The sequence below is a fragment of the Mirounga leonina genome, unplaced genomic scaffold (assembly GCF_011800145.1).
Source record: "Mirounga leonina isolate KUSES-001 unplaced genomic scaffold, KU_Mleo_1.0 Mir_126, whole genome shotgun sequence".
Taxonomy (NCBI): Eukaryota; Metazoa; Chordata; class Mammalia; order Carnivora; family Phocidae; genus Mirounga; species Mirounga leonina.
The window spans coordinates 10872117-10893617 of NW_023270314.1; the positions used below are offsets into that span (position 1 = coordinate 10872117).

General features: G+C 35.4%; 1 protein-coding gene across 10 annotated transcripts in view; it reads right to left on the minus strand.

Moving 5' to 3' along the window:
• CNOT2 (CCR4-NOT transcription complex subunit 2) overlaps positions 1-21501 on the minus strand; it is a 119142-nt gene that overhangs the window by 79553 nt on the left and 18088 nt on the right. Inside the window, exon 2 of one of the 10 annotated variants that reach the window (XM_035002140.1) lies at positions 14381-14454. The exons of 7 other annotated variants lie outside the window; for them this stretch is intronic. In XM_035002140.1, the coding sequence (XP_034858031.1) occupies positions 14381-14454 (74 nt within the window). Of the gene's footprint in view, positions 1-14380; positions 14455-15851; positions 16185-21501 lie in introns of those variants that run through there. 2 more of the 10 variants (XM_035002141.1, XM_035002144.1) reach the window with 2 other exon arrangements.

Here is a 21501-nt window from a genome sequence, read left to right on the forward strand (position 1 = left end):
GGGACCAATTTCACTGGAGTTCAATAAAAGCTGAAGAAAGTGCACTTAGCCATTATCTTGAAAATATTAGGGTTTCTCAAATTCCAGAATTACGTAAAGAAACTTCTTGTAAATAGGAAGACTGTAGTTATGTTATGAATTTATTTTCTGAACTCATTTTTGGTTCAATCACATGGATAAATGTTTTTAATATTCTGAGTTCATGATTTGTGGTACATACAAGAAACGTGGACAGATGAAACAGAAATAAGTAAAACTCAAGAATTGCAGTTTCATACCAAACTAAGTCTGGGCAAATTGCCACATTAACTAAAAATAGTTTATCTGAATGTTTTAATAATACAGGTTTCATGGGTTTATAATTATCACGTAAAATGAAAAGTTGCCTATATTTACAAAGAAAAATAAAAGTAAATTGACAGTATTCTCTTGAAATCAATTTACTCTCTGGTTGTCATACTTTCATATTTTGTAACTTAATTTGGTGTGTCTTCTATTTTCTGTAGTGGTAGCCTTCCTGATGCACTACTTCTAAAATTCTGTGTAGGTCTCTCACATATATGCCAAGGAGGATTCTGGCCACCAGATACATAGAATTTACTATGAGTAGAAAAATCAGTAAATCATCTAAAACACCCAGCATCTCAAAACAGAAATTTTCTTTCTTTCTTTTTTTTTTTTTAAAGATTTTATTTCTTTATTTGACAGAGAAAGACACAGAGAGAGGGAACACAAACGGGAAGTGGGAGAGGGAGAAGCAGACTCCCCGCCGAGCAGGGAGCCCGATGCGGGACTCGATCCAGGGACTCCAGGATCATGACCTGAGCCGAAGGCAGTCGCTTAACCAACTGAGCCACCCAGGCGCCCCAAAACAGAAATTTTCTACTACCAAGTCTTAAAAGTCCCAAATAAAATGAAATACAATAAAGACAGTCCCATTGAATTTAAATGACAAAAGTTCTTAATTTTTGAACCACAAGCTTGGGAATCAAAAGCTCCTAATTTATTTTAGGCTTAAATGAAATTAAAGTTCAAACTTAAGACAATCAAGGGCCTTCTAATCTTCCTGCTACCTGAAAACTTACATATGTTTACACAAATTGTTTAACCTTTGAGTGATTTCATTTCTTCACAGGAAGATAAGATCTACACAATCTAGCTCATGACTATGATCAAATTTGTAAACCAGATTTATGATACATAAAATTTCATTTAAGTAACTGCTGTTTGAATTAATTGACCAATCAAATGTGTAAATGGCCAAATTATTAGTACTTACTAATTTTCTGCCAGTTTAGAGCTAAAGAAAGGATTAAAATTAATGAATGTTTTAAATCTTTCATTACAATTAGCTAAAAATCCACAAAGGTTTCCAAGGATTGAAGTAGCTATTGCCAAAGCAGTGCCTCTAAAATAAGACCCAAGTCATATCAGCTTCACAATCTACTGTGTTGAATTAACAGAACTCGAGTGTCCATTCCAAAGAAACTTGCTAAAGTTACAATCTATAATTAAAACTCCTTAAAATATATAACAAGTCCCTTGTTACTCTGCCTCGTAGAATGGTTGTAAGGTCATTAAGTATTGATTTCATATCAGCAATTAAAAATACCACATGTGAACCAGAAATCTGAAAAATGCAACTCTACTATATGAAAAATTTGTATAGGTAATACTTATTTTTGCTCATAATAATTTATACAAGCTGTTGATTCTAGTGATAACATGATTATCAAAACTGACTAGTTCATATCCACTGCTTAGACCTCCCAAACTCATAGCAACTGATTAGGCTTACCAAATTATCTCTGAAAAAAATGATAATGAAGTGATAAAGGAAAACCATGCGGCTTCTTATAAAAAGTAATTAAAAAGTTGCTCTTCAGGGGCACTTGGGTGGTGCAGTCGGTTGAACAGCCAGCTCTTGATTTCAGCTCAGGTCATGGTCTCAGGGTCCTAGGATACAGCCCCACGTTGGGCTTGTCACTCAGCTCGGAGTCTGCTTGAGATTCTCTCTCCCTCTGCCCTCTGCCCCTCCGCCCCTGAGCATGCACATGTGCAGTCTCTCTCTCTCTCAAATATTTTTTTTTAAAAAGTTGTTCTTGAATAGATCTAACAAATCAATCATATATTTTTAACTCTCAAAACTATTTTTCCAGTTTCCATAACAGAGAAGTAAAGCTTAAGTAAAAGAGCAGAAAATAATTATAACTGCCCATTTACAGAATAGTCAGTGAACACTAACTACATGAACACTTCCCAAACCCCTCAAAGTTTAGTTTTTATACAAAAGAGGCAAATTGTACACAGTTTTTTGTTTGACGGGCAAGGGAATGGCCAAGATACTCTGCAGAGACCTGGTACATGACTATCTAGGGCACTAACAGAGAGGAAGAGAAATGGGCATATTTATAGAGGAAGAAATAGGCTAAAGGATTTATACTGTTTTTTATCACAGGATGCAAATAAAATCACCTAGAGATTTTTAAAAAAAATACTGATGTCTCCCCTTGCCCCTACTTTCATTAATTGGACAAGGATGGAACCTGGTCATTAGGTGCTTTTTAAAGTACTCCAGATGATTCTAATGTACAGCCAAGGTTAAGGCTATTAGGGGTAAGACTGTACAGGAAAGTGAAATTCAAAAGTTTTCATCTCAGTATAAGTACTGACCAAAAACAAACACTATAAATTAAAGGTAGTTTAAGAGCATTGTTCATTTCCTTTGCATGCCAATGTGCCCTTTCCTTGCCTCTTATTCCTACCTCTGAGAAATAATGGTAAGCCTTAAACATTAATTTTTAAAATGTTTTTAAAAGATTTCTTTGGCTGAAATACACTCATTATTAAGTTCAGAAGTGGCTAATACAGGAAAGTATATGCAAACATTACAATAAAACTTGTTAGAAGAAATTCCTAACACAGTATAGGTTTCCCTCCTCACTATCTGGAAGTTTGCATTATGCCACTTCGCTTTTACAAAAGACCTCTATCAGTATCTGCTTTTGCTAACTGAAAGAAATCCAAAGAGGATTTTCATTTCTAGGAAACGGTAATTGTTTCTTTGCTTTATGTTGTTTCGCTTAGGTAAGGTTTCGTAGGAATGCTCTACTTTCAGATAGCAGGGGAAACCAGTACTGAGGCCTTATTTTTATTTGTTTTTTTAGATTTTATCTATTTATTTGAGAGACAGAGAGAGCACAAGTGGGGGGAGGGGCAAAGGAACAAGAGGAACTGCTGAGCAGGAGGCTGGACTCAGGGCTCCATCCCAAGACCCTGAGATCATGACCTGAGCCGAAGTCAGACGCTTAACCAACTGAGCCACCCAGGCACCCCTGTACTTAGGTTTTAAAAATATGTCCACAATCTTAACATTCCTTCCTAGAAATGTAATATTACCTATCACTTGCCAAGTATTAGGCACTGCACACTAAATACCTTATCTGTGTAATTTCCTTCAATCCTCAGAATAATTCAGTAAGGTAAACATTACCATCCCTTTTGTACAGATGAGAAAACAAACAGAATAAGGTCAAGAACTAGTAGTAAGTTAACTAGAAGTAACAAGGCCAGAATTTGAGTTCACACCCACCTGACTTGAATCCAAGTCTTAACCACTATGCTTTACTACTTCTCATATATATTTTTTTTCATGAAAAATTATTCTGCATGAAACCATTTCAAGAAATTCTAGCTGTCAAATAATACTTCTCCTCAAAAGTCTCCTTCTTCTGCTACAATGAAGAAATTAGCAATGGGGAGGAAAAGTAACAGACATTACTCAGCTGGAAATCCAAAGTTCAGAAAGACCATGATCAGGAAGTACCCATAATACCATTTCAGACACAACTTCAGAAGCTAAGCAGAGAAAAAACAGGCACTAACAGCTAAACTCTTTTGTTTAATTTTAAGGCTGGCAGATTATTCTCGTCAGCTGAGGTCTTGCTGTCTGTCTCAGCCACAGAAATGAATAAATTCAATGTATCTTTTATCTTTACACAATTCTTCATGAAGAATTCATAAATTCCTTTAGAAATCCACTTTCTTTTTTTTTAAAGATTTTATTTTATTTATTTATTTGAGACAGAGAGAATGAGAGAGAGCATGAGAGGGAGGAGGGTCAGAGGGAGAAGCAGACTCCCTGCCGAGCAGGGAGCCCGATGTGGGACTCGATCCCGGGACTCCAGGATCATGACCTGAGCCGAAGGCAGTCGCTTAACCAACTGAGCCACCCAGGCGCCCAGAAATCCACTTTCTACATCTCTATCACCACCACCATAGTTCAAGCCACAATTATATCCTGCCTAATTGGTCTCCCTCTATTGTTTCCTCTAAGAACCATCTACCAACCAATCTGGTCTAGGTATCAGGACATTTTGCTATCTAGGAGTCAGATGAGACAAAACAAGCAAAGGAAATGGAGGCGCAGCAGTGAGGGAGATGAAAACCAAGGAGGGTATGTAAATATGTTCAAAGTCTACTGGGAAAAGTGGTCCAAGGAAGAGCATAACAAATTGTTTCAAACACTGCTGATTAAATGTGTGTGTGTGTGTATACACACACATATATATATACACATATATAAAGATGGAAATTAATCTTTGGATTTAATAGCATGAAAGTCAATGGGTAATCCTCACAAGAATAATTTTGTTGGAATGGTGGAAATAAAAGCACTGAATGGATCGGATTCATAAAAGAATAGAAAGAAAAAAAACTGGAAACAAAATCTAGACATCCTTTTCAAGGAATTTTGCCATAAAAGTGAGGAGGAAATGGAAAATAGCTGAAGGAAAATGTGGAGGCGAGAGAATCCTTTTATATGGTAGGAAAACTTACAGTATAAAGGAGAAAGCTGATGACACAAGATAGAGGGAGTAGTAGAATGAAGAGCAGGTATGGAGGGAATCTGTGAGAGATACAGGCCTTAGATAGGCAAAAGCACATATCATGAGCATCATCAGAGTGAAGATAGTAAATGGGTACAGATTCAGGTATGTGGATAGAGCTTTCACTAAATACAGCATTTCTCATCTGGTTGCTTCTGTTTTCCATTTTCTTTTTTCTTTTTTTTTAAGATTTTATTTATTTATTTGACAGAGAGAGGCACAGCGAGAGAGGGAACACAAGCAGGGGGAGTGTGAGAGGGAGAAGCAGGCTCCCCGCCGAGCAGGGAGCCCGATGTGGGGCTCGATCCCAGGACCCTGAGATCATGACCTGAGCCAAAGGCAGACACTTAAAGACTGAGCCACCCAGGCGCCCCCCATTTTCTTAATAAAATGAGAAATTAAGTCATCAACTCAGAGTGAGGATATAAAAAGTATTAGATATTTAAGGAGGGAGAAAAAGTGTGAAGAGTTCTAAGTGTTCTAAGAAAGTAGGCGAGTGAAGAGATCAGAGGAAATACTGCCACACAGAACTGCCAAGGAGCCCACTTACAGTTGGTATTCATCATTTTGCTCTTCTCCAGCCACATGCAGCTGCAGGGAGCACAGAATTGGTAGGTGGCAGAAGTTGACTTAACCAAAGCTAGTGAGTACAATGAAGCATGAGAAAGAAAGGAGATTAAGGGGCGCCTGGGTGGCTCAGTTGGTTAAGCGACTGCCTTCGACTCAGGTCATGATCCTGGAGTCCCGGGATCGAGTCCCACATCGGGCTCCCTGCTCAGCAGGGGGTCTGCTTCTCCCTCTGACCCTCTTCCCTCTCGTGCTCTCTGTCTCTCATTCTCTCTCTCAAATAAATAAAAATCTTTAAAAAAAAAAAAAAAGAAAGAAAGGAGATTAAGGGGATAGAGCAAAAGAGTAATCATAATGATTGGTAAGAAAAGAAGTGAGGATATATCTTACCATTTGCCTACATTCTAGCCATACTGGCTTTCTTTGGGACTCTCAAACACACCAATTCAGTTCTCATCTTAGGGCCTTTACTTTTGTTGCTCCTTTTCAATGATCGTCCCGTAAATTTTCACATGCCAGTTTCTTGACACTCACATCTCTGCTTAACTGTATCTTTCATAAGAGAGTCCTTCCCTGAACATTCACTATCTGAATTTTGTTCTCATGTGTTTACTATGTCCACCCCCTTAGAATATAAGCTCCTTAAACAGAGAAACCCTATTTTGCTTACCATTTAAATACCTAAAATGGTGTCACATAATAGATACACTTTATTGAATGAGCCACAAAAATATGCCAAATCCTGGGGCACCTGGGTGGCTCAGTCGTTAAGCGTCTGCCTTCAGCTCGGGTCATGATCCCAGAGTCCTGGGATCGAGCCCCATGTCGGGCTCCCTGCTCCGCAGGAAGCCTGCTTCTCCCTCTCCCACTCCCCCTGCTTGTATTCCCTCTCTCGCTGTCTCTGTCAAATAAATAAATAAAAATCTTTAAAAAAAAAAAATATGCCAAATCCTTTACTAAGTTTAATATCTAATGGTATTAAAAACACCATTTTCCTTAAAAGGACTGCAGTAAAAGCATCTTGTCTGGTAAGAACAAGATCAGTAATCACAGGTTAATTGGCTGCCGCAAATATCACCCCAAAAAATACATACTTTGCAAATATAATGCACATTTATTCCCCTTGATATTTTAACGTAGGACTAGGCCTTTTCTTTAAGTTTAGGATTACTAATTAAGTTATCACATGATCTTTTTGTATAAACCACATCTATAATGCATGTCTTAAGATTTCCAGTTTTGGGGCTCCTGGGTGGCTCAGTCGTTAAGTGTCTGCCTTCAGCTCAGGTCATGATCCCAGGGTCCTGGGATCGAGCCCCACATCGGGCTCTCTGCTCAGTGGGAAGCCTGCTTCTCCCTCTCCCACTCCCCTCTGCTTGTGTTCCCTCTCTCTTCAAATAAATAAAATCTTAAAAAAAAAAAAATTCCAGTTTTAATCTAGTTTGAAGTTGAACAAGATCTTAGAGATACTTAAGTAACAATCTTTCTGAATTTTTATAAATATTTTCTATTTTTTTTGGTAATTGTCTCACTATATAGCACTACTAGTTGACTGCATTAACAGTCCTTCTCGCTTGTGAATGCCACGGTTGTTCACATGTTCAACCTTTTCCATGTGTGTTGGGTAAAAATACTGATTAGTCTAAGCCAATATGATAATGCTACCCGCTTCTCAGTAAATGATTTATGGAAGGGTATTTGAACCAATTCTGGCCACTGAAACATCTGAAGGGAAATCTAATGGTAGGATGTTAAGAAAGGGGGAGAAAACAGTCTTTCCCCCTGAATGTTGTCATATCAGAATACCCCATCTAGAACTACTTACTGAAGTCATTTCGTAACCATGATGAGAGTTAGCTCAAGGAGAGTAAGATATTTTAACTGGAAACAGAAAGAAAGATATTGGCCCTGGTGTTAATCATGTAGCTGCTGCATTAACCAATAAAAAACTAACATTCCTCCAAATATCTGAAAAAATTAATTTTCTTTACTGTTTAGTTGAACCAAAAGCTTCCTAAACCTTTAGGCTTATCTAAACCTAATCCATTAACAATTTTTAAAGCACTTTTTGTAAAGTCTTTCCAAAGCATCCACCTTGTTTTTTATTAAAACAATTCTTTCTACACTTCTATTTCAGTAGCTTAGGTCATATTTAGACTACAAATTATATTAACACAGCCATAAAAACTGATTCTTAGGCATATAACTAACCTGACAGGAGACAGATACAAGAGTAAGCTAGAGTAGTTCACTAGCTGTTAAGTGCTCAGAATACTATGGACTATAGGAATTTGAAGCAATGGTTTAAAAGAGCATGCCAGTTAAGTGGAAGTTTGTTAAGAACATCAGTCACAAAAACATTTCTGTATATAACAGATTCGATATATAACAAATAAATATTGTCTTTGAGGGGAAAATAGCTTAAAAACCCTATAAAAACTTAGGACATATGTTTCCAGGAGAGAAACTAAAATTAGAGAAAACCTAGAGCCAAAGAACTAAGAATATGAGCCTATTTAGTCTCAACTCCAGCCAAGCAGCACAGAAATAAAAGAACACAGAATCTATAAAGAACCTTTACCCCAATATGTATTGTTTTACTGCTAATGAATTGAGAATACTGATAAAATTCTGCAATTCAAAATTTTCAGGCAATAAAGACAAAATATATTATTTGTTTTATTTGCTTAAGAGCCAAGTTCATTTTATCATGTGTCATATTAATGATAACTATAGAAGTTTGCCATTTATAAGGGATATTTGTATCCCCATTGAAGAAATAACTAGATACATTATTTCAAATAGAAATCTATCACTTTGAAACAATTATTCAGTATTAAAACAAAGATCCTTGATACTAATAATAATCATACTCTTCTAACTTCCTTCCAAAAATAATTACTGAGCTCTACCATATGCTAGGTAGTAAACAAATAGTAATAGTATAAGAGAACTCAATGAAAAACAGCAATAAGAGACACAAAACTAGAGAATTTATTTCTGTAATAAAAACTCCACTTGTAAATATCCTGGGGTCAGAAACCATGTTTCCAAATTATTCTCCATTGAGTTATAATGCAATGAGTAACACAAAGTTACAAATGTCAGTAATAGTCACATCTTAATGATAACATTCCTTCACTAAGAAATGTACTTAATATATATTAAACATAATTTAAAGTTTACCTAACATAATAAACAGTAACTTAAATGTCTTGGTGGCCTGATAGGAGCAGAAGTTCTTAAGCTGGGGGCGCCTGGGTGGCTCAGTCGTTAAGAGTCTGCCTTTGGCTCAGGTCATGATCTCAGGGTCCTGGGATCGAGCCCCGCATCAGGCTCCCTGCTCCGCGGGAAGCCTGCTTCTCCCTCTCCCCCTCCCCCTGCTTGTGTTCCCTCTCTCGCTGTGTCTCTCTCTGTCAAATAAATAAATAAAATCTTTAAAAAAAAAAAGAAGTTCTTAAGCTGGATTCTACAAATCCTCAGTCTGCTGATGAAATGCAGAGGGTGCGTGAATTTGAATAAGAAAGAAATTACATCTTTATTGTACTAACCTCTGATTAGAATTTAGTATTTCCTTAATTAAAAATGTAAGCAACAAACTATAGCAGTATTAGTTATACCTGTGACTTTTTTAGACTTTGTTACCATTAGAAACCAGATAGTTTCCTATCATTTTAAGTTGCTTCAAATCTCAAATATTCATTTATGCATTACTAGATTAAAAATTGTACACCACTAGACTTTGATATATGCATTACTGAATCTATTTGATATTAAAAACATTCTAATGCATAATTAGATTCCTCATAGGCATATACATTTAATTTTGCATGATTAAGATACTATTTCAGGAAGGGGTCCACATGCATCACCAGAGAGCAAACCCGTTCAAGGCCCAAAAAGGGGTAAGAATGCCTAGATTAGAATATCAGAACACAGATTAGATTGTTTGCAGAGGGTAATGCCAAAGAACTTAAGGACTGAAAAAAGCCTCAGGATCATATTTAATTAAAATTCAGAGAGAGAAATTGTGGGACTTAAGTGCCTTCTTCAAGGTCACACACCCAGCTATTTAGTAACAGGGCCAGAAAAACCAGAATCTAGGTTTTCTGATTCACAAACTAAGACTAAACAAACTTTGATGTGATTGGGATATAAAAAAGCAAGACAGGGCAAAGACAACTCTGCAAATACATGCCAAAAAGTTATTAGAAAAGAAATGAATTACACAGGAAGAAGAGCTAGTTTGAAAAAGAAAATGATTGGTTGAGGTGTTAAAGTGTTTTAAAATATATTCTAGGGGCTTCTGGCCAGCTCAGTCAGAACAGCATGCAACTCTTGATCTTGGGGTTCTAAGTTTGAGCCCCACATTGGGTGTAGAAATGACTTAAAAATAAAATCTTAAATAAAAATAAAAACAAATTCCACAGCATGACATGCCAACACAAATGTTGAAAAAAAAAACAGAAAACAAATAGGTGAGACCCCTTTTGCATACTGAAGGCAAAGAAATGTTCTGAACATCTGAATATTCTAAACATTATTAACATATACTGTCTCTCCCACTTTTCCTGAAACAGGAACTTCTCAGTCTGTTTTCCCACTTTATAGAGAAATGGGTAGAGTGAAAATTTTACTCCCTTCCTGATCTATCAGAATTACAACAGCATACGCACAATAGTAAATATCAAATAACAGCTGGAATCAGTGTCAGAGAAAAGAAAGCAGAAACTGGCAAACGAGGGAGTCTCTGGGCCGCCTAAAGAAGGTAGTTGCTACTGCTCATCTCTAGCTAAATGCTACAAGAAATGTCAACCCAGAATTCTAGATGGAACAAAAGTAGCCTTCAAAAATGAAAATGAAATAATACATTTTCAGCTGAAAGAAAACTAGGGTAATTCATCATAAGCAGACCTGCTCTGAAGAAAGGAATTTTATTTAGACAGAGAAACAATGCCAGAATTTCATGAACAACAAAAATGGCAAATATGTGGATATGTATAATAGATGAGGAGTTGGCAAACTCTTTCTGTAAAGGGCCAGCCAGAGAATAAATATTTTAGGCATTGCAGGCCAAACGGTCTCTGTTGTAACTAATCAATTCCGAATTGTAGAGCAAGAAAAACCATAGACAATACATAAACTAACAGGTGTGGCTATATTCCAATAAAATTCACACAAGCAGGTGGCAAGCTGGATTTGGCCTGCAGTAACATTTGCCAATCCCTGCAACAGACTATGCTTTTCTTCTTAAATTCTTTAAAGTATGCGAAATAATCTAAAGCAAAATTTACATCACTGTCTAAAGAGGTATTTGAACCATGTGGATGTGATCCAACAACTACAACACAGAGGAGGGTGAAGAAAGGAAACTACATGGTGACAAGATTTCTAAATTCTATTTCAAATAGTAAAATATAAATTTTAAGTGCAGGTTAATATATAGCTGATTAACATATATTCAACACCTAACCCCTGGTACCTCTGAATATAACCTTATTTGACATAAAGCTTTTGTAGATGCAATCAAATTTAAAAGAGGTCACACTAGATTTGGGTGGGCCCAAATCTGATGACTGGTATTTCTGCAAAAGGGAGGGAGACATAGAGACATACAGAGAGCAAAAACCCCTCAGTGAAGATGAGGCAGAAATTGGAGTGATACATTTATAAGCTAAAGAATACCAATGATTGGTGACAACCACCAGAAGCTAGAAGAGGCAACGAAGGATTCTTTCCTAAAGCCTTCAAAAGGAACAGGACCCTGCTCATGCCTCCATTTCAAACGTCTAGCCTCCAAAATGAAGACACAATATGAATTCTATCTACTGGAAAAAAACTGAATTCACAGTTAAACCTCCAGGCCCAAATAGTTTCACCAGTGACTTCTACCAAACATTTAAAGAATACCAATTCAAGACAACATTTTCCAGAAAAGAGAACATGATGGATTACTTCCAAAGTCATTTTTATGAGGCCAGCATTATATATTGATCCCAAAAGCAAAGAGAATTCAGGAAAAGAAAAACCTTAAAAACGAATATTCCTCCTGAACATTGATGCAAAAATTTCCTACACAAAAATTAGCAAATTAAATTCAACAAAATATCCAAATATTAATAAAGAATGAACAAATAAAGCTTATTCTGGGAATATACTTGCTCTTTCTTCTCTCAGTTTCTTTAAATAATATGAAATCATATGAAGAAATAATATATTTTTGGGTTTATAAAATATATGCCTGTAATATGTATAACAACAGCACAAAAAAAGAAGAAAAAATAAAGCTACATAGAAATAATATTTCTACATTTCACTGGAATTAAATTAGTGTTAAGTCTGAAATAGACCCTGATACGGTAAGATGCATATGGTAAACTCTAGTGCAACAACTAAGAAAATACAAAAGAACATAGTGAAAATATCATTAAAGGAATTAAAAGGTACACTGGGACGGAGGGGGGATACTTGATGCAAAAGAACACAGTAAGGAGAAATTTAAAAAGCATGAACACATACAAGAAAACAAAGCAAAATGGCAGACACAGGTTACACTACATCAATAATAATATTAAATGTAAGTAAACAGTCCAACAAAGGCAGTGTCAGACTAAAACATCAGAACAAAAAAATTACATGCTGTCTACAGAAGACACACTTTACATTTAAAAATGCAAATAAATGGAGGGTCACCTGGGTGACTCAGTCGGTTAAGCATCTGACTCTTGGTTTCAGCTCAAGTCATGATCTCCCCATTGAGAGATCAAACCCCATGTTCGGACTCCCCACTCAGCAGGGAGTCAGCTTCCCCTCTGCTCCTCCCCCACTGCTCACCTGCGTGTGTGTGCACTCTCTCTCTCAAATAAATAATTCTTCAAAAAAATTAAAAAATAAAAATGCAAATAAATTGAAAGTAAAAGGGTGGGAAAAATATATCATGAAATGCTTCTACAGCCAATATCAAAGAAATGGCTGCCTATGTTCTTCTAGGACTTTTGTGGTTTCAGATCTCATATTAAGGCCTTTAATACTTTGAGTTTATTTTTGTATATGGTGTAAGAAAGTGTTCAGTTTCTTTCTTTTGCAGACAGCTGTCCAGTTTCCCTAACACATGTGCTGAAGAAACTTGTCTTTTCCCCATTGCATATTCTTGCCTCCCATGTTGTAGATCAATTGAAAATATACGTCTGGGTTTATTTCTGGGCTATTCTGTTCCATTGATCTATGTGTCTATTTTGTGCCAGTATCATACTGTTTTGATTACTACACGTTTGTAGTATGTCTTGAAATCTGGGATTATGATACCTTCAGCTTTGTTGTTCTTTCTCAAGACTGCTTTAGCTATGTGCATCTTTTTTGGTTCCATACAAAAGAATTATTTGTTCTAGTTCTGTGAAAAATGTTAGCATTTTTAGAGATTGCATTAAATCTATAGACTGCTTTGAGTTGTACAAACATTTTAACAATATCAATTCATCCGATCCATGAGCATGAAATATCTTTCCATTTGTTTGTGTCATCTTCAATTTCTTTCACCAATGTTTTTATAGTTTTCAGAATACAAGTCATTTACATCTTTAAGTTTATTCACAGATATTTCATTATTTTTGATGCAACTGTAAATAGGATTGCTTTCATAATTTTTCTTTTTGCTACTTCATTCCCAGTATTAGAATTTCAACAGATTTCTGTATATTAATTTTGTGTCCTGCAACTTTACTGAAATCATTTATCAGTTCTAGCAGTTTTCTGGTGGAGTTTTTAAGGTTTTCCATTTACAATATCATGTCATCTGCAGATAGTTATAGTTTTACTTCTTTCTTACTAATTTAGATGCCTTTTTCTTGTCTGACTGCTGTGGCTAGGACTTTCAGTACTATGTTGAATAAAAGTAGTGAGAGTGAACATTCTCATCTCTATTTCACTTATTTTTGCTCTGATCTTTACAATTTCTTTCCTTCTACTGGCTTTGGGCTTTGTTCTTTTTACAGCTCCCTTAAGTGTAAGATTAGGTTGTTTGAGATTTTTCTAGTTTCTTCAGGTAGGCCTCTATTACTATAATCTTCCTTAGTATAGCTTTTGCTGCATCCCAAAGAGTTTGGGCCACTTTGTTTTCATTTTCATTTGTCTCCATTTATTTTTTAACCTCCTTTTTGATTTTTTGGTTGACTCTTTCATTCTTGAGTAACATGTTACTTAGCTTCCATGTATTTGCATTCTTTCCAGATTTTTTTGTGTGATTGATTTCTAGTTCCATACCACTGTGGCTGGAAAAGATGCATGTTATGATTTCAATCTTATTTAACTCATTGAGACGTGTTTTGTGGCCTAACATGATCTATTCTGGAGAATGTTTCCTGTGTACTTGAATGTTTTGGATGGAATGCACTGAATATATCTGTTAGGTCCATCTGGTCTAAGGTGTCACTCAAAGCCACCGTTTTCTTGTTGACTTTCTCTCTGAAATATCTATTCACTGATGTAACTAAAGTGTTAAAAGTCCCTTACTATTATTGTATTACTATCGATTTCTTCCTTTATGTCTCTTAATACTTGCTTTATGTATTTAGGTGCTCCCATGTTGGGTGCACAGATATTTATAACTGTTATATCCTCCTATTCAACCATCCTTTTATCATTATGTAGTGGCCTTTTTTGTCTCTTGTTACCACCTTTGCTTTATAGTCTATTTTGTCTGATTTAAGTATTGCCACCCCAGCTTTCCTTTCACTTCCATTTGCACAGTAAGTGATTTTCCATCACTTTACTTTCAATCTGCACGTGCCTTTAGGTCTGAACTGAGCCTCCTGTAGGCAGCATATGGATGGGTCTTGCTTTTTTAACCACTCAGTCATCCAATGTCTTTTGATTGGAACATTTAGTCCTTTTATATTTACAATAATTATTGATAGATACATACTTACTGCAATGTTGTTACTTGTTTTACAATTGTTTTGTAGCTCTTCTCTGTTCCTTTCTTCTTCTCTTGTTCTCTTTCCTTGTGATTAAAAACATTTTTCTAGATATCTCTCCTCAGGCAAGGAAAATAAAAGCTGAATTATACTATTGGGACTATACCAAAATAAAAAGCTTTCACACAGCAAAGGAAATCAACAAAGCAAAAAGGCAACCCACCAAATGGGAGAAGATATTTGCAAATAATATATCTGGTAAGGGGGTTAATATCCAAAATATGTAAGGAACTTACACAACACCAAAAAACCACAAATAACCTGATTAAAAAATGGAGAGAGAACCTCAATAATCATTTTATCCAAAGACATACAGATGGCTAACAGATACATGAAAAGAAGCTCAACATCACCACTCAGAGAATGCAAATCAAAGTAACAATGAGATATCACCTCGCACTTCTCATAATGGTTAAAAGCAAAAACAAAGTAACAACTGTTGGAGAAGATGTGAAAAAGAAATCTCTAGCTCTGTTGGTGGAAATACAAGTGCAGCCACTGTGGAAAACAATATGAACATTCCTCTGAGTATTAAAAAACTGAATTACCATATGATCCAGTAATTTCACAACTGAGTATTTACCCAAAGAAAACAAAAACACTAATTCAAAAGGATATACGCACCCCTATGTTTATTGCAGCATTATTTATAATAGTCAAGACAGGGAAGCAACCCAAGTGTCCACTGACAGATGAGTACATAAAGATGTAGTATATATACACAACGAAATATAACTCATCTATAAAAAAGAGCATCTTGCGATACAACAACATGGATGGATCTAGAGGGTGTAATGCTAAGTGAAAGAAGTTAGAGAAAGACAAACACCATATGATTTCACTTGTGGAATTAAGAAACAAAACAAATGAACAAAGAAAAAAGAGACAAACAAAAAACAGACTCTTAAATACAGAGAACAAACCAGTGGAGGAACGGGTGAAATAGATAAAAGGGATTAAGAGTATATTTAACTTAATGAGCACTGAATAATGTGTAAGAAAAATGAAAGTTATGTATTTGTGTCTTCAAAAATTTTTAAACTCCTTTTCTATCATTATAGGCCAAGAAAATTTGCAGGGCTTTAAGGGATTTTAAAAAGACTTCTAGTTCATTCTCTTACCACATCTGAGTCTGCAAGAAATGATTCCACAAAAATGACTCTTCATTAAGCTATCATGGAAAAAAATTTTCTAGAGTTCCCCGATTAACCAATCTAGGACAACATCGTCACCATCAACAAATTCTTACTTTTATGTATCTGAAAGACAGAGACCCTTTCTTAGTTCAGTGAAAGGAAATATTAATACATTTTACATCTCTAAAGTTACTTTAACTGTATTCATCAGCTATTGCCCAAAACTCAGAGACATAACAAAAAGTATTAGTTTCTTGCTTTGGCCATTTGTGGGTTGTGAGACTAACCTCAGATAGGCTGGCATCAAGGTGCTGGGCTGAACTAGGGCTACTCCTTTTTCTCTCATTCTTTTCAAATCAGTGGTTTCCTGATGTCTGGTGGGGGAAAGCAAGAGCACAAAGAACAAGCCCACCTCCACTAATGCATTGAAAGTCTATGCTCACTCTGTGGGTGAACTGTTTTTGTTTTTTGTTTTTAGTTTAAATAAAAGACTTTTTTTTTGAGAGAGAGAGAGAGAGAAAGAACGCATACACGCACAGGGTTGCGGCAAGGGCAGAGGGAGAGAAAGAAACTCAAGCAGACTCCCCGCTGTGTATGGAGCCTGATACAGGGCTCGATCTCACAAACCTGAGATCATGACCTGAACCAAAATCAAGAGCTGGACGCTTAACAAGCTGAGCCACCCAGCATCCTGAGACTTATTTTAAATGAAAAAATAAAATAAAGCCTATGCTCGCTTGCAATCCACTAACATTCCTTTGGCCAAAGCAAATCACATGTCCAAACCCAACATCAATGGAGCCAAAAAGTAAACTCCACCTCTCATGGTAGGAACCACAGTCAAAAGGCAAAAGGTGTGGAATGGAAGATAAGTGGAAAAATAATGTGATCTATCAACCTATTCTTTTCTTTTTTTAAACTAAAGCAGCAGTCCGTAACCCTCTTAGGAAACTTAGAAGATCCTACAGAATCTGATAAACCTTCTGAACTTGAATGTTGGCTTTTCCACTAACTAGCTGCAAAAATTCTGGGAGATGATATTCATCTTTTTCAGGCCCCAGTTCCTGAATCTGTAGAAGGGGAGAGTAAATAACTTTTTATGACTGTTGGGATAACTAAATGAAAGAGTACACATATAAAGCTTTGCATAATGTGCTTTCAATAGACATTTAAAAAAATCTATTATGAAAGAGCAATCACATGAATTCTGGAGTAGCTCAACTAATATCATATAAAATAGACTTAAAAATATTTTTAGAGATAGAGAGAAAATTTTCCTATCATAAATGGGTCAGTCATCAAGAAAATATAATTATAAACATAAGAGCCTAAAGGAAACCCAGAATAGATGAAGCAAAAACTGAAAGAACAAAAGAGAAATAGTCAATTCAACAACAGTAGATAGGAGACTTTAATACCCCACTTTCAATAACAGATGAAGCAAGATCAACAAGCCAATAAGAGACCTGAATACTAATATAAAAACTAATCTAACAAATACATCTAAAACACCTAGCAACAGCAAAATACGTGTTCCTCTCAAGTACTAATGGAACATTCTCCAGAACAACCATATGCCAAATAGAAAACAAATCTCAATAGATTTAAAAAGACTGAGATTATGCATATAAAATATGTTCTCCAACCAAAATGTAATGACATTAGAAGTAACAAAATGAATCTGGGGAAATTTACAAACGTGGAAATTAAGCAATACTTCTAAATAAACAGTGGGTATAGAATCACAAGGGAAAACTAGAAAATATTTTGGGAAGAATGAAAACAAAAATAAGAGATACCAAAATTTATGGAGTGCAGTGAAAGCAATAAAGGAAAATTAGTAGTTGTGATGTAAAACATCTACACTTAAAAAGATGTTAAATCAATAACCTACTTTAACAAACTTTTTAAAAAAAATTTTGTTTATTTATTTGAGAGAGACAGAGAAACAGAGAGAGAGAGAGCATAAGCAGGGAGACAAGGGAGAAGCAGGCTCCCCACTGAGCAGGGATCCCAATGCGGGGCTCAATCCCAGGACTCTGAGATCATGACCTAAGCCGAAGCTTAACCAACTGAGCCACCCAGGCACGCCAACTTTAACAAATTTTTAGAAAATAAACTAAACCAAAAGCAAACAAAAGAAAGAAAATAGTACAGATGGGTTCAGAAATAAGTGAAATACAGAAAAGACAAAAGAGAAAAAAAAAATTGAAAAGAACCAAAGTTGATTTTCTAAAAAGATAAACAAAATTGACAAACTGAGCTAAACTGACCAAGAAAATGACTCAAAATACTAAAATCAGGAATGAAAAAGGCACAATACAAACCTTACAGATAGAGAAAGGATAGTAAAGGAATAATACGAACTGTGTGCTAACAAATAACTAGATGAAATGGCCATATTCCTAGAAAGTCACAAACAACCAAAACTGTCTCAAAAAACAAACAATCCAAACAGACCTATAACAACTGAAGAGACTGAATTGGTAATTGTAAAACTTCCCACAGAAAAAGAAAATAATAATAATAAAATAAAATAAATAAAACTTCCAATAGAGAAAACCCCAGGCGCAGGTGGCTTCATTGGTAATTTCTATACCAAACATTTAAAGAAAAACTAATAATGCTTCACAAAATCTTCCAAAGCATAAAATGAAAACACCTGGAAGACTTCCCAATTCATCCTATAAGGCTATTATTTATCCTGGTAACACCAAAGACATCACAAGAAATGAAAACTACACATTAATATCTCTTATGAAAAAGACACACAAAAAACCACACTAACAGAATACTAGGAAATCAAAACCAGCGATACATAAAAGGAATTATACACCATGACCAAGTAGGATTTATCCTAGGAATTCAAGACTTGTCAACATCCAAACATCAAACAATGCAATACACTATATTATTAGAAGACAAAAATCACATGATCATCTCAATAGATGCAGAAAAATTATATGAAAAAAATCCAACAGCCTTTCATGATAGTAACAGCAACAAACTAAAAATAGAAAGGAACTTCCGCAAACTGATAAAGGGTATCTAGGAAAAAACTACAATTAGGCTGTCTACTCTTGCTACTTCTATTCAACATTGTACTTACTGAAAGTTCTAGCCGGAATAACTGGGCAAGACAGTGAAATAAAAAAGCACCCAGGTCAAAAAGGAAGAAGTAGAACTACCACTATTTGCAGATGTTATGATCTTGTACATAAAAAATGCTTTAAAAAGTTACTTAAAAAAAAATTATACTTTATGCCAGTTTAATAATAGTTTAAATTCTAATAACAGATTTTATAATAGTTTAATAAAAGAGTTCAGCAAAGTTGCAGGGTACAAATGTGCAAAAAACAATTGCATTTCTATATATAACAACAGACAAAAAATGAAATTAAGAAAACAACTCGGGGCATCTGGCTAGTTCAGTTAGTGGAGCATGCTACTCTTGATCTTGGGGTCGTGAGTTCAAGCCCCATGCTGGGCCTGGAGCTTACTTAAAAAAAAAAGGAAAGAAGAGAGAAAGGAAACAATTCCACTTATGAAGCATCAAAGAGAATAAAATACTTAGCTACAAATTTAACCAAAAAACTACGAAATTAATATTTTGAAAACTATAAAACACCGCTAAAATTAAAAGTGAACTGTATAAATGGGAAGACACTCGGTCTTCACAGAACTAAAGGCAGGCAGTACTCCCCAAACTGATCTACTGATTCAACAAAAATCCCTATCAAAGTTCCACCTGCCTTCTCTGAATAGACAAACTAATCCTAAAATTCACATGGAAATATAAGGGACTCAGACTAATAAAAATAATCTTGATAAAGAACAGCAAAGTTGGAGGATTCACACTTACTGGTTTGAAAATTTCACACTGTAATCAAGACATATCGGCCTAACAATAAATATACAGATCAACAAAAGAGAATCGAGGGTCTAGGAAAAAAAAAAAAAAACACCTTAAAAAACAAAGGAGTGTAAAAAAAAAAAAAAAAAGGAGTGTATCTTCACAACCTTAGGTTAGGCAGTGCTTTCTTCCACACGACAGCAAAAATATAAGCAATGACAAAATAATCAACTGAATTTCATCAAAATTAAAAATTTTTGAGAACTGCATATCCAGGGACCTCTGGGTGGCTCAGTCAGTTAAGCATCTACCTTCAGCTCAGGTCATGATCCCAGGGGTCCTGGGATCAAGCCCCACATTGGGCTCCCTGCTCAGCGGGGGGAGCTGCTTCTCCTTTTCCCACTGCCCTTTCCCCGTCCTAGCTCGTGCTCTCTTGCTCTCTCTCAAATAAATAAATAAAATTAAAGAAAAAAAATTGCATATCCAATTAGGAATTTGTACCTGGAATATACAAAGAAATCTTACAACTCAATAATAACAAGACAAACTAAAAATAGATACAGGACCTGGATCTGACTAGATATTTCTCCAAAGAAGATATATAAGTGACTAAATATGTACACTCAAAAAAGTTAATGTCATTAATCATCAGGATAATACAATATGAAAACCACAAATAGAACATAAACAGTAGAATGGCTATAATAAAGAAGATAGTAACACGAGCTGAACAGCATCTGGAGAAATTAAAATTCTCATATTCTATGCTTGTGGAGATGTAAAATGGTAGGGCTGCTCTGTACAACAGTGGGCAATTCAAGAGGTTAAATATTATTACTATATGACCAAACAATTCCACTATGTATGTAACCAAGGGAAATGTAAACATATGGCCACAGAAACACTTGTACAGAAATGTTCTCAGCAACATATTCAAAATAGCCAAAGAGTAGAAACAACCCAAATGTCCATCAACTGATAAATGCATAAGTAAAATGTGGTATATCCGCACAGTGGAATATTCTTCAGCAATAAAAGGAATAAAATACAGATAAATGCTTCCACTTGTACAATCTTTGAAAACATTATGCCAAGTGAAAGATGCCAGTCATGAAAGAGCAAGTACTCCATTTACATAAAATGTGCAGGACAGGCAAATGTATAGAGAGAGAGAAAGTATATTTATGGTTGCTTAAGGGTGGGTGAGGATGGGGGTTGGAAGGAAATGGAGAGGGCCTGCTAAAGGGTTTAAGATTTCTTTCTGGGGTGATAAAAATGTTCTAAAATAGACTATGGTAATGGTTGTGAGACTTTGTGAACACACTAAGAACCACTGAATTTCACATCTTAAGCAGGTGAGTTAATGCATGGTACGTGAATGATAACTCAATAAAACTGCTCTAATAAGGAGTGTAAATCAATACAATCTACCATATTAATAGGCGAAAAAACCAAGTGATATCAACTGACTGAAAAATTATTTGGCAAAATTCAACATTCATTCATCATGAAAACTTTCTGTGAACCAGGAATAGAACAGAATTTCCTTAATTTGACAAACTTACATCTATCATTATACTTAATGGTAAAAGACTGAATTCTTTTATATTTTAAGACTGAAAATCAGAGAAGGATGACCCAGGCAGTGCAATTATGCAAGAAAACAGAAACAAAAGGCATAGATTGTAAAGACATATAAATCTTCCCTATTTGAAGATGATATGGATTGTCTGAGTAAGATATGCAGAACAATCTACAAAAAAAGTTCCCACTATGTGAGCTTTGCAAGGTCACAAACAAGCTCAACATGTGAAAAAAACATCCTATTTCTATATGCTAGTAACAGCTAGTATAGCTCCAAATAATTCCTCCAAAATGTGATATTTAAATATAAATGAGATACATATTTATAAATCTAACAAAATATGTGCAGAATCTGTATACTAAAAACAAAATCACTGACAAGTAAAATCAAAGAACTAAATAAATGGGGAGATATATATACCAGGTCTATTGATTGGAAAACCCAATATAATTAAGATGTCAACTTTCCCCAAACTTATTAATACAATGCCAATCAAAAT